Here is a 14,779-nt window from a genome sequence, read left to right on the forward strand (position 1 = left end):
TAGGGTACAACCGGGGCACCGGTTTAGCCTGTTTCCTTTTTAAAGAACGGATTAGAGTTTTATGTTTTTATTTTTATTTTTTGTCTTCTGCATTTATTATTCTTTCTAAGTCTCTCATATACAATTGGATAATTAAATTCTGTTACATTATTTATAGTGATTTTTTTAAGTTAAAAGTACTTGAGGATGTTCGTTGTTAGAATAAAATGAACATATGAAATGGATAGTAGCATAGCTTGACGGATTCATTATTTTAAAGTATATGTGAAATCACTAAAATTTTAATAAATTTTAACTTTTGAACCTATAAATTTAAATACACAAATGAGTTATGTATTAAGAACATTAGCACTAAAACTATTGAGTTTAAATTTTAATCTCGCCTTTGAGAGTAGATATAAATTATTCATATTATAGACAAAATTTAATTTGGGACGAAGATAAGATTGACTAAATGATCGTAGCCAAATAAAATATAGTTGAGCTCCTAAAGTAGTACAGTAGGGGAGTATTCTTTCACAATAAGGACTTTAATTTTATGTGATTAATAGAAATATTTCACCCAAAATATATCCCCTTTTCCTTCTTTTTCAGCTTTTTTTATTAGTATTATTTTTTAAAACATATTTGACATTGTGCATTGTCCTTTCACTTGTGGGTCTCTCTCATCAATAATAATGGCCAATGCCATTAGAGTAGGGCTGTTCAAACCGAGCCGAACTGATGGCTTATTGGCTTATTGGTATCGGATTATTGGGGTAATGGATGGTGAACGGATTGAGTTTTATAATTAACGACTTAACGATTTGAGGGAGGATTACTCAATTTTCTTATTGGGTAAACCATTAACCCGTTAAGAATTTTTATATTTGTACTTTTACTCCTATGTATATAAAATACTATTAAAACCCTAAATGACTAAATCCCTAATTTCTAGTTCTCAATAGAACTGTCGTCTGTATGTAGCTAACGGCATTGGCAGTCATCTTTGGCTTTTCATCAAGAAAAGCTACTACAACTAACAAAGACATTTGGCCGTTTGATATTGACAAAATTTTCTATTTGGTTTAGTCGATAACCCGCTCTATAACCGGCCGATAATCGTTAATCCAATACCAATCCGCCCATTGTCTTATTATATGGCTAACGGATTACTATATTTATAATCCGATAACCGATAAGCCAAATCGTTAAGCGTAATTATCCACCCCATCCGCCCGATAAGTACCCCTATGTTAGAGTAATGTTTTACTAGTGTAATTGCTTTTTTTTTCTAGAATCAAATGAGAAAGAACCTCCTCTTCTCCCTTTGTCCAACTGCCAATGGTTTAAATATTCTCTTAATTACAACATATCAAACATTCATACTCGAAAAATAATTTTTTTTAATTAAAACATATGAAAGAAAGCGTTCAAAGGCGTAGCCTCTCAACCAATGAAATAAAAGGACACCATGAGAGAGCAACGTTCAAATTCCAACACAAACCAAAAACACTTAAATAATGCAGTCTATTTTTCTAAGCCTTGATCAGAGTTGGGTCAGGTGTACATAGGTCGGGTTGGTTCAGATTTTTCAATTATCAAACCAAATTAATGGTATCAGATTTTTAAATTTATAAACCAAACCAAACCAACAAAGTCGGATTTTTCAATCTCGATTTTTCTCGAGTTTTTGAGTGTGTTTTTTTCGGTAAGACTTGATAGCACAAAATATATAACTTGTGCTTTAAATATTTCTTTAGTTCTAGTAGGATACAATAATATGAAATGAGTCATAACATTGTACTAATGTTACACCATGTACGTCCCAAGGTGACGTATAATGAATATAAGACTTGTTAATCATGATTTAAATAAGTTTAAAGTCATAATATAACTATATATGATGTTTGGACAAAACACATAAAGTTTGGAAAAAATCGGATTAAAGTTGCGGAAAACACTGACTAAGAATTTACCCTATAATAGAGCTTTTTGAGAAATAAATTTTGTATACTATATGAGATCTTTTTGGGACATATTATATACCAAATTGAAGGTCTTGGAATGTAGTTTCCAACGCTCTTAACCTTTTGTTTATACAATATCTGGATAAAAAGATATAAGCGTCGGAAAATGGGCGAATCAGAAGTGCCAAGTTAGCACCTTTTGACTTTTCAAAAGTTGATCTCTCTCTTTATTTTACTTAGAATCTGACCAGAGGCACCATAAGAAAACGGTCCTTGAGCTCTCTAATAGCTTCAAATAATACTAACATCCCGGGTACGAAATCGAGAAGCGATAACATCAGAACGATCCCTATGACGTAAGTATCACTATATCGCCTCTCTTTTTCTTTGTAGTTTGAGTTTTGGAATGTATTTAATAGTTATTAAAATTCCTAATTTATGTATTTAAGCTTTAAAATATCAAGAAAAATTGATAAATTTATTTCTTAATAGTTAGACCTCACGGAATGGTAATCGGAAGCCGTGAGTTCGAGTTATTTGACTTGTAGTGGACTGTTTTGTGGGCTATTTTGTATTGCTTTTGAGCTGTCTATTGTGCTGCTGATTTATGGAGTTTGGAAGGATAAAAATAGTGTGGAGAAATGCCACATGTGGTAGGGTAGTAGGTTGGTCGATCGTCGTTGTAGTTGCAGGCTAATTGATAATTTGTTGATTGGGTGTATTATGGTATATTTGGGGGTTTTGTTGTATTGAAGATCCCGGATTGTAATTAGGTTGGTTTTGAGTTGTTGATTATATTATGTTTGTATCTCACCTATAGTAGGCTTGAGGGAGCAGTAAAATCAGAGGAAATGCTACCCGTTTTATTTTAGAATCGAGTTATCGTTTGAGATACGTAATATATTACCGCCATCTAAATTGTACACGTATTTCTTTGCTATAGGGTTAGCGTGCTAGTTGTCATTAGCTTGTTGTTGAGTTGCATTGACGACTTGAGGTATGTTAAGGCTATCCTTTTTTTTTCTTTTTGGCATGATCCAAATAATACAAACGAAACGAGCAAAATACGCAACGTTCATAAATAACTCTATTCATAAAAATACTAGAAGTGTCTATATTCTTGATTTTCTATGTGAATTATTATTATATCATCTGTTCATGGGTCCCAGAAAAATACGTATTTGATAAAGTTTGTCCGAAAGAAATATTAATTTTATGATATTCGAGAAATCTTATTAATGTATTTCTTATGCATTTCATGCATTTATACATGTACATTGACCCATGACCATAAGGCGTTATATACGCGTATATTATATGTATATGGGATATGGGAAAAGGTTAAGGCGTTATATGCGCACCACTACCTGATCAGCTGGTATATGTTTATGATTTTGCCCACAATGACCGAGATGATATGATGGGATGCCCTCAGAGGCTTGATGATGTTATGTACACCTATACCTATACATGATACGATATTTACACGCACGTGCATGACATTATAAATGTTTCAGGATTTACAAAGTTATTTAGACTCATAGGTGAAATTCTTTACCCCATGTTTCATCTATGTCTTTTATGTACTTATTTTCATGCTTTACATACTCAGTACATTATTCGCACTGACGTCCCTTTTTTTCTGGGGATGCTGCGTTTTATGCCCGCATGTGCAGGTAGACAGGCTGACGGTCCCCCTTCTTAGGATCCTTGATCAGCGAGAGTTGGTGTGCTCCATTTGATCTGGAGCTGCTTTGAGTTTTAGTACGATGTGTTTGCATACATATATGGGTACGACGGGGCCATATATATATATACATATATATGGGTATGACGGATACAGTTGTACACTCTAATAGAGGTCTGTAGACAGTCATGTATAGTTAGATAGTATGTGGCCTTGTCGGCTAGCCTGGGACTTCAAAGATACCTAAGTACTATTTAGCCATATATATATATATGTCTTTTGGGCATGTTTTCTCACGTAGGTTGTTCATATGAATTAGTAGTTTATTTCCAGACTTTATGCATGACCTACACTTATTTCATATTTATATCTTAGATGAATTCTTAGGGGTGTTCGATAGGTAAAACTCGGACACTCGTCACAGCTCATCGGTTTGGGTCGTGACAACTAAAAATATTCAATAACAAAGATAATAAAATCCATAAAGAAAATATTACTAACTAATAAGCCATAATAAGAATTAACATAATCTAAAAGTACCATATAGGTCATGCTAACATAATTACAGCTAATAAGTACTATTAATTACATAACTAAGCACAAAAAAAAAAGATAAACTAAATTATGCATTTTCATTATAAACCAATACAAAACTAGAAAAAAAAATAGATATCCAACACTATTGTCATTTCTAGTGTTGAATTGAATTTCTTTTGTTAGCATTAGTATTGAACTATTAATTTGAAGTTTATTTGAATTACAACCTTTATGAGTTATAAAATTTATTGGACCATTCAAGAATGATAAGTCCAAACTTGAAATAATATGTTTAAAGATAAAACTGTGAAAAAGTTTAAGAAATATTTATAAATTACATTACAATAAATATTTATATGTATAAAATATTTTTAAAAATTATATAAATGTACTATCGGGTTGGTTTGGTTTCGGTTTGACTTTTTTTAGTTAAAACCAAACCAAACCAATTATGGTCGGGTTTTATTTTTCAATACCAAATCAAATCAAATCAAACCACATAGGGTTTTTTTTTTCCCGGTTTGACTCGAATTATCGGTTTTGTGTGATTTTAGGGGCAGAGCTACAATAGTGGGTGCGGGCGAACCCAGTGACTTTTTCCCGAACCCTTTATTTATATTAAAAAATTCACTATTTAAATAAAAAGATCTCATGCCGAACCCAGTAACAAAAGGCAACTAGGTTCAATGGTAAGGGCTCTGGGTTCTCATGGAAGACATGCAGGTTCGAATCCCTTTAAAAGCAACGAATTTTATTGTGCTTTTACCACATTTCTTTTCTTTTTTTCATAAAAAATAACACAAGCTTTAGGTTGCAGTCCTTTCTTAATATTTATAACCCACACACTTCAAATCCTAGCTCTGGCTCTGTATGGTTTATCCATTTTCTTTGTACACTCTTAATCAGAGTTATCCAATACTTGTTCTCGTAGGACGTAGGTACTCGATAAAATAATTAAGGTGCTCAGAACCTAGCCTAGCATTAATAAGGAACAAGTCTTATTTTGTAATGATGGCTAATAGTGTTTCTCGTTCATCTTTTTTGGTTCTAGTATTATTATTATTTTAAATTTTAAACATAAGGGATTAGGAATAAAGAAACTTCGGTTGAGTAAGGAGCATTTCTTTATATATGAATTTTACGCAATGCAAGTTCGATACTAAATGATTAATGAAATATCTAAAATTAGTTTGTCCTTTGATGAAAGTGAAAAGCAGTAACTATTCCAAGTGAAAAACATATATCTTTAAAACGAGCAATGGATCAGAGTGTCTTCGAAGGAAAAAATAATCAACCAAGTTTTTGCAACTTAAGATCATTAGGTTTTTGTCAATTATAAAGAGAAATTTAGTTTTAATGGAAAAACGAAAATTAAATAAGAGGATGATCTTTAATTTTCGTTTTTCCATTAAAACTAAATTTCTCTTTATAATTGACAAAAACCTAATGATCTTAAGTTGCAAAAACTTGGTTGATTTCGAAGACACTCTGATCCATTGCCTGTTCTAAAGATATGCTTTTCACTTGGAATGGTTAGTATGATTATTATTTGCTATCAGTGCTTCTTCCATCTTTTTTTAGTCGAGGGAGGGTCTATCAGAAACAGTCTCTCTGTCCTTCCAGGGTAGGGGTAAGGCTGCGTACATCCTACCCTCCCTAGATCCCACTTGTGGAATTACACTGGGCGATTGTTTTTGTTATTGTACTTTACTAAGGAAGATGTCCGAAATTTAAAATCATGAGGGGGCAAAACAGGGCAATGCATAACAATGTACAAAGCTTCAATTGTTCAAATATGAAGTAGAAGATGCCAGTTATCAGGGACTACGAGAAATAAGGGGTTCAAATTTCAGCCAAGACGATAATGGTATGCCCTCTCTTCCTATTGTCTAAGGCTTATTTACAGAGCTACTCGATAATTATGTTGGTGGGAGATAACAAGAACCCGATAAAATAATCGAGGTACGCCACAACATGGCCAAGACATCAAAATGGCATACACCAAGGACAAATCTAATATATTTTGGTTCCTGCGTCTTTCTATACCAAGTTAACAAATATACCATACTCTAGCATTATGTGTGTTGAGTTCCCACATCGGTGGGATTTGAGGTCCTTGTTCTCTTTATATGGTCTTGGGCAATCCTCACTTCATAAGCTAGTTTTTGTGGTTGAGTTAGGCCCAAAGTCAATTTATCATGGTATTAGAGGGAGGCTCATCCCAATGATTGTTACCGATGTTGGGTCCCCATTTATGTTATCCGCACTCCAGTTTGCAGCTAGCTTTTGGGGTTGAATTAGGCCCAAGTCCATTTATGAATGTGAAAGAGCCTCAAAAGAAGGACAAAACAACAAACGCAAATCCCACAAATAAGTGAAAATAGCACGGGTTAGCCAATTTTCGGACTGGTAATTAAAAAATAGTCATCGTTTGCAAAGTCATTAAAAAATAGCCACTATTTTGCTGCAACACAAAAAAATTCCGACATAATATACTGGAGATTGATGCACCTATGTATAATCTTCCAGCACTCTAACACGCGAAAAGTTCCAGCATAATATATTGGAGATTGGAGCACCTATGTATGAACTTCCAACATATTATGCTGGAAGTCCAATATATTATGATGGATTATTTTTCGAATTTCGAACATTATTTTCGTTCATATTTATCTTTACATGAAAAGTGACTAAATTTCGATTACTATTGAAACTGTGACTATTTTTCAATTACCACTTGTAAATCTGGCTATTTTTGAATTTCACCCTACAAATAGTAGCACAGACCCAATAACTCATGCCATAAAATGTCTGGAGAAGTTACAAGGCAATGTTACATTAACAGGCCAAGGCATAATAAAACATAAATGAATATAGTTCTTCCTCGGCTAGGATAAAATTTTATCATGAAAATATGATACATCAACATCTCCAACTACTTTAAATAGTGCAGGTGTATTCACGCTGTTTTATGAAGACATCCAGCTTCAACTTAGCACTGGAATCAACGACATCTGTTGGGACTAGAAGGAACTTCTTCAGAGGAAGATTTTGTGAAAATTTCGGCATGCTCTCTGCAACAGATTCTAGTTTAAAAGAGCTCTCCCCATTCGATACTACAAGCTCATAAGGGAACCTTCTCTCTTCTGAGGTTGGTTCAATACAGATAATATTGACAGCACTTCCAAGACGGTAACTAATATGATTGATGATAAAAATTACACCTTCAGTTCTCTCTTGAAGATATTTGCAAGTATGATGATATTCTACATAAATGGGATGGTGAGCGTTGAAAACGATTTGCTCCACCAAAGAACCATGATTGACACGAAAATGAGCATATACCTTTGTTGAAGTAGCCGTAAAGTCGCAGCAAGGACATGAACAAGGGACATAGGTGCATGCATTTTCATGGTCAGTTTTCTTACCATAACTCAGAATCTCCTTGCAACCATAGCTCTTGTTCATGCATGATACTTTCACAGATTCTAGAACCTTCTCAATAGCTCGACAACGGTTATATCCAATTGGCCAACAACATGATGGACATTTATTAGCAATCTTGATGCAGCAAGAGGCACATGCTATGTGCCCATTCTCACACTATATTTAAGTCCAGAAAGGGAAACGAAATGTCAGAAAATATTCTTAGTAAGCAATTTGAATATTTGCAGATGCCAGCTCTACTGTTAAACTAAAAGATTTCTAAAAGTACACAGCTCTAGAAAAAAGGGGGAAAAAAGAAGCATTTTGTATTAGCAATTGATACAACCGTAAAGTCATGGTCTTAATTTGTTGTTAGGTTCAAAAGGCTCTATACATGCACTTAAACTTCAATAGTTAGCCTTTCCTGTTAGCTTTTGTGACATCCCTAGAGTCGTGGCCTTATTCTTGCTTAGTTCAAAAGGCTCGATAATTTCTTTTAGACAGGCTCATGCATTAAAATTCCATAAGCTGTTGCATTAACCACAAATTGAACACCTTAAGTTATATTCTACCTAAGACTAAAAACTGTGTATTGCTGTTCTGCAACTCTTAGACAAAACAGTCAGGAATTAACCACCCTGGCAGGGAACAGGGCAGAGATTTCTGAATCAGAATCTCAGTCCTTTGTATGCCTTTCATTGCAGTAACTACATTTAAAATCCGGACTTATCAGTCGGCTAAAGATAAGTTATAAAAACAGGCCTAGGTACATTACTTCTATCACCATATATCTCCAACAAAAGAATACTAACAGTTACAGACTTCAAACACTTTGCTTACTGGATTTCACAGTTTAGCTGCCTTGAATTTCTAAAGAAGCACCAACGGATCCACATAATCTGTAAGAAATTAAGATAAACCAAGTTCTTGATCTTTTTCTTAAGAAATACTGAAGTGTAACCTGCTTTGACTGGATTTCTGTTATCAATAAGAGTTGATATTTCTAGAGTAAAAACTCCAGCACCGCCAAATCATTTGCAAGAACAGAGCTTCATGATAAAGTAACTTAACCCTAGACTTACAAAAATGAACAATGTATTTGGGATTGTATTGCAAGGGGTAATGGAGAGGCAAACATATTTCCATGGAGGAGAAACAACTTTTGAGGTACATGCTAGTAGAAAGAGGAAGGAGACCAACTAGCAGAATCAAGGTAGTTGAAGACAATCTGAGATGGATTTGTGAATGCTTTCAAGCATGTGCAGTAGGACAATAGAGCCTATGCAGAAAATTGGGTAGAAAAGTGAAAATATACCTAGTGATTCATAACTTTAATATTTTTGACAGATATGTCTGAACTGAATCCTCGTGAGTGAGAACAGAACAGCCGTGATCATTCTGGAAATTGACACAAATATGGGTTACTTGGATGGATTCTGCCAGTAAAATCACGAGTGTTTTGGAAAAATCTACTGGGGAAAGGAATCGTGTAGAACAAACGCCTCCCATAAGACCTACGGAGAGGCAGCTACTATTCAAAAATAGCCGGAGAAGGAGATCAGAGTGCTCCACAGTGGCGGGGATACCGCGGCGGAAAGAAAAGAGCACCTAGCAAATGTTTGGCATGGCACTTAACGACCACTTTGGTACGTTTCCCATATCCCACAGAGATTCAAAAGTGGTTTCAACGCCAAAGGAAGACCCCAACAGACATAAGTAATGGAGAATGCAACTTAGTTTATATTTATTTGAGATTCCATCAAAAGTTGAGGCTGTACACATTAAAGTAGAGGAATGGTTTCAGAAAGCCAGAAGACTATCCCTAGAGAATGGTGGCCGCAACTAACAGAAACCTCCAACTCCAAGGGAGGACAAAACTTGGAAAATAGATGAATTAGAGCACCGCATCCTGCTGTATTTCTGTTCAGATGAAATTCTGAGTGTTTTAAAGATAGATGGGGTGGATTAGTCGGAATAAATGTGGAAAGAAGAAGAAGAAGAACCCCATTATTGACGGCCTGCACTTGTATTGTCTAATCAGAGAGGAACCCGCTTGATAAGCTTGAAATCAAAGGCCAATTAGCCATGCAATGCAAAAGAATTTAACCTGCCACAGATACTGGTTGAACCTGCCTGCCGGCAGTCAGTAATCTACCTACTTTTAAGCGTGTTTTATACTCCATCACATACCATTGCTGCCTCTAACTTGAAAGAAACAAAGACCTATACTTGCGAGTTAAACTCAATTTGAATGAAATTTCATAACTTTGAACCACATATATCCCACAAGATGAGATAATCACTGAAGCAGTCATCCTTCTGTCAGCAATTCTCCCAACTAAATGTTTTCAAAAGGTTCAGTTTTTCTATGCTTTGTCACTGTAATGCACTTTTTTCTGTGCAGTGCCTTTTCAGTGCAATACTATGTTAACCATTTCTCAATTGAGTCATTTCAACAGGTAACTTTTACACCTCTTTTAGAACAATGAATCAATTGTGCCTCAATTCCAAATCAGCGCGGTCAGCTTGTAAATATCATTATCAATTTTGCTCTATAAAATTATCACATAATCCGAATAGATTTGCATTGTCAATCAAATAGAGAAATCTAGTTTTTTTTACTTACTTTCCGACTAACAATAGACATGGTCCGGTCTGTCTATTTTTGAGAGAAGATTTTATACCCCTACCTGCCTATGAAGAACGTCAAGTCTATTGGGAAAGGATATGGTGGTAAGACCAGCAGTTTTGTCTAGAACCCGACATCCCTTTATTCAAATTTAATTCCAACAAATACAACAACAACAAATCCAATATAATACCACATAGTGGGGCCTGGGAAGGGTAGTGTGTACGCAGCCTTACCCGTACCTTGTGGAGATAGAGAGGTTAATTCCAACAAATAAAATAGAAAACTTTTGAGTACTCTACTTTCATAAACCCCTTAACTCTTAATAATTAAAGGAATACCTTGAAACTAGATTCTCTCTGTACGCTATCTATGCTAATCATCTTAGTTTCCTTCAATTAAATCGATAAGCTTTTGATTGATTCAGGGTGGCGAGAGGCTTTCTTCATGAAAAAGCTCGTCCTTGTCAATTTAGGATTGTCTTTCATTCTGCTTTTACTTATTTTTTAAAAATCTCTCATTTTGATTGGCTTTAGTGGTTTGCACCCACTTCTAAGTAGGCGAAATGTACAAACAGTAGCGGAGAACGAGCCAAATTTAGAAATGAAAGTGAGGGAGTAAGGAAAAAATTCTGAGCAAGTCCATTTCCTTCCCAAATTTTTTAAGGCAAATTAAGGATTCTCTAGATCTCACAATTATCATATATATATACAGAAATAAAGGATAATAGTAATGGATAAGGTAAAGAAGATAGACCTGAAAGACAGGAGTACTGAGAGGTTCAAGGCAGATTGGGCAATCCAACACATCCGGATCCGACAACGTAACGGGAATTGACCCGTTTCCTCTAGAACCCTCCAAATCACGATCCGGATTCAATACTGCCACAGTATTATTAGATCTATTTAAACCAGGATCCGGATTTCCCTCGGATTCGGGTTCCGATTCCGGGTTCCAATCCTCCTCTTCTTCTTCTTGCTCTTCATCTGTTACAAAATCCTCCTCTTCCTCCTCCTCTTCTTCAACGACCGTTTCTTCAATTTCACAACGGCGTTCTGGTTCTTGTTGCTGTTGTTGTTGTTCTTGTTGACGATTAACGGCGTTACAGGAGAAAGTGCCGCCGTAAGTTCTCCGTTTTTTAGGAACGGGTCTGCTACTGGGTCCTTCTTCGTTATTATCATCTTCTTCTCTTCCCAATGAAAATCTCACCATTTTTTCTTCTTCTTTTTCTGACCTAATTTGGCAACAAGATAATGGCCTATGGTTCACTCGTTTCATTTTGTTTATTTTGAGGTAAAACGAGTTAACTCAGCTCTACTTGCTCACTCACTAGGTTTTCCGTTTTCTTTTTTTATTGTTAATTTCGCCTAATTATATTTAGGGATCTTATATTTATACTTTAGCTTTTTTACTATAGAAAAGGAAATTTTTGTTTTTGCTTTGTTAAACATGGAAACAAAATCGAATTGGGAGATATGAAATTTGAAATTTGAATGCTGCACCGGGATTTTCTGCAAAAGACTTGTTCGTTACAATCTTTTTTTTCCAAGTATTTTTAGATATGTTTAACTATGTTAAAAATTATAATTTTGTATTTATTAAATCCATCTTAATAGCACTTTTGGTCCCTTAATCATTAAAAATTTTAATTTAAATTCTTGTGATATTTGACTAAGTATATTTAACCCTCAATTACACGAAATATACACTTTTAATTCCTTTGCTTATGAAAAATCATAATTTTTTCAAAATTATTGATCGTTCCACCATCTACGCATGTTTATGTTAAGTTTGTACTGTTACTCCATATACTTCTAAAATAGTCAAAGTATAATATATTTCGTACATAAAATGACCAAAACAATGTATATTAATTAATTGAAGGTTAAATGTGCTAAGTCATATTTAACAAGGAACAAAATCAAATTTTATCAATAATTGAGGGATTGAAATGCCATTCACAAATAACAACAACAACAACAATCCAGTATAATTCCGTTAGTGAGGTTTATGGAGGGTAGTTTGTATGCAGACCTTACCCCTACCTTGAGGTAGAGAAGTCTGGGGAGGGTAGTTTGTACGCAGACCTTACCTCTATCCTGGGGTAGAGAGACTGTTGTTTCCGATAGAAACTCGGTAATTTGTACGCATACTTTATCCTTATCCTGGGGTAGAGAGGCTGCTGTTTCCGATAGAAACTCGGCTCCCTCCCTTCGAGAACTTCCCACCTTGTTCTTGGGGTGACTCAAACTCACAACTTTTTGATCGGAAGTGGAGGATGCTTACCTCTAGAGCAACCCACTCTTCACAAATAAATAGGTACGTTTAATCTCCATAAATCAAGAAATTCCGTTAAGGAAAATTTAATTTCGTTGATTCTGGTCAGAATCCCCTCATTCTTTTTGGATAGGAGGAGAGAATAATATCTCAAGAAAATTGTGTAATTAAAAGCGCCTTTATAAAAAGTCACCAAACTTTATTCCAACTGCTTCCTTCTTCGTTATCATTTTCAGCTTTCTCGATGAAGATTTCACCATTTGCTCAAACCTTATTCTTCTTCTTCACCTTGTGTAGTAACACTGATACATAATTTCTTATTTCTGAGTTAATCAAAACATTTAAAGGTCCATTTGTTCGGAAGCAAGCTCTATAAGTCTAATAGCCTGTTGGCCAAGCTTCTACGAGTCAAAAAAACACTTTTTTCCAACAAAAAAAGGTATTATTTTTTTCAAAGTTGAAATGTTTGGCCAAATTTTTAGAGGAAAAAAAAAGTATTTTTGAATAAACGCAGAAGCAGTTTGGGAGAAGGAGAAAAAAATAGTTTTTCTTAAAAAACATTTTTTTGAAAAATATTTTTGAGAAAAATACACTTAGCAGTTTTTAAAAGCTTGACCAAAGACTAATTGGAAGTGCTTTTCAAATAAATAAGTCAAACACAAACTAATTCTCACCAAAAGTACTTTTGAAAAAAAAAATATATATCTCAAAATAAGCTGATTTTTGCAGCTTGGCCAAACATGGTATAAATCGCAATGATATAATGACGTCTACGAGTAGTAGTTTCTTTTTCTAAGAAGTCAAATCATTTAACATAAAAATTGTAATTTAAAATAAAAGTATTTAGGATTAAGTTAAAAAATGGTATTTGAAATTATGTTTGGAATATATCTCACTTGAAAAAATATTGCAGTTTTGTGAGGGAAATTTTTTTTTTTTTTTCTGAAAAACTCATTTTCCAAAAAATTTCGAAAACTTTTAAAATTTTATGAACAAACATATTTTTTTAAAGCAAATTTTTTTTATTAATGGACAAACACGCCTTAAAGGTTTCACAAAGTTTTTTACTGAGCTTGTTTCTGAGTTGTCAAATAATTAAAAGGTCCATTCACACAGAGCTTATTTGTGCATACATGTAAATTTTGTGATGACTAATGGATAAAAAGGAAACATGATAAGAGAAGAGATTAATGGAATTCCATAGACGCTTGAAAATGTTCTATGCAGGAGCAAATTAGTGATAAATCCGACTAAAAGAAAGGATTATATACCAATTGTTGTAACATATCATTTGCTAATGTGAATGTTAGTCCTATGGGCAATTGCTTGTATTTACAAGTGTCTAGCTAATTAGTGGTGAGTTATGAATAGGTATTATTTAGGTGGCAAGCTTTCTTGATTAAGTGTTTAATAAGTAATTACATACTAGTATACTGGAGCGGATCCACTCGGGTGGTATGGCACCCACTAGATTAGTAAAAAATATTATATATTTATGTAGATTTTTTTTTTTAATTAGGTTAAATGTTTGATCATGTCACCTTAGTCACAAACAAGATAAATGTGCCATGACTGGTAGACCTTTTTGAAAGTTTTTCTCGTGTGTAAAATTCAAGTTTGAATTTATCTTGATCCTTGTCTGACTTTCCCTTTCCGTTGTGCTTTTTATTTCCCTTGTCCTAGTCATTTTCTTTTTTAACTACCTCCCAATTTTCTATTAGTCGTTTATTATTTTTTATATATTTTTTCCTCTATTCTACTATTTTATCTGTGATCTTTAGCAAGAACATTCAAAAAAGAGCTTCCAAAATTAAAAATATCCATAAATAAGCATTCCTCTTAATCTCAAATCTTTTAGTGTATTTCTTTCAAAAATAAAAAACTTGGGTCTTTGATAGAAATTTTGGATTGAGATCAAATTTAATTTTTACAGTTTTTTTGTATCATAACATAAAATTTTGTGCTATTTTATGGTTTTTAAATTCAATTTAAATCTCTTTACTATTAAATTATGATGAATATTTTGCAAATATTGCCTAGAAAAATATGAGCTTTATGATTTTAATTTTTGGGATCTTGTAGTTTATCTAATTCCTCGTTTATTTATGGGGTATAATTTATTGATTGAAGATATTTTTATTTTATTTTCTTATTCTGATTGGTACTTATTGAAGGTGTTATTTTACTTGTGCGAATTTATTTTTAACATACATGTAGTTCTGATCACGCCCAACTATGCCTTATAAAAAGGATTAAGCGGTCGTTAAGGCTTAG

General features: G+C 33.9%; 1 protein-coding gene across 1 annotated transcript; it reads right to left on the reverse strand.

The window, feature by feature from the left end:
• Positions 1–6,949: 6,949 nt before the first annotated feature.
• On the reverse strand, positions 6,950–11,597 carry LOC107810964 (E3 ubiquitin-protein ligase SINA-like 7). The gene is made up of 2 exons (XM_016635797.2): positions 10,985–11,597; positions 6,950–7,776 (listed from the first exon to the last, which is right to left on the reverse strand). The coding sequence occupies exons 1-2, from the start codon at positions 11,504–11,506 to the stop codon at positions 7,114–7,116; spliced, it is 1,185 nt and encodes a 394-aa protein (XP_016491283.1). The 5' UTR covers positions 11,507–11,597; the 3' UTR covers positions 6,950–7,113.
• Positions 11,598–14,779: the final 3,182 nt, after the last annotated feature.

This window comes from Nicotiana tabacum, chromosome 14 (genome assembly GCF_000715075.1).
Source record: "Nicotiana tabacum cultivar K326 chromosome 14, ASM71507v2, whole genome shotgun sequence".
In the NCBI taxonomy this organism is placed as follows: domain Eukaryota; kingdom Viridiplantae; phylum Streptophyta; class Magnoliopsida; order Solanales; family Solanaceae; genus Nicotiana; species Nicotiana tabacum.

Coding starts and splice junctions, on each gene's coding strand:
- LOC107810964 (XM_016635797.2), bottom strand. CDS start 11,506: ATGAAACGAGTGAACCATAGGCCATTATCTTGTTGCCAAATTAGGTCA. Junction 7,777..10,984: donor TCAGTACTCCTGTCTTTCAG/GTCTATCTTCTT, acceptor ACTTAAATATAG/TGTGAGAATGGGCACATAGC.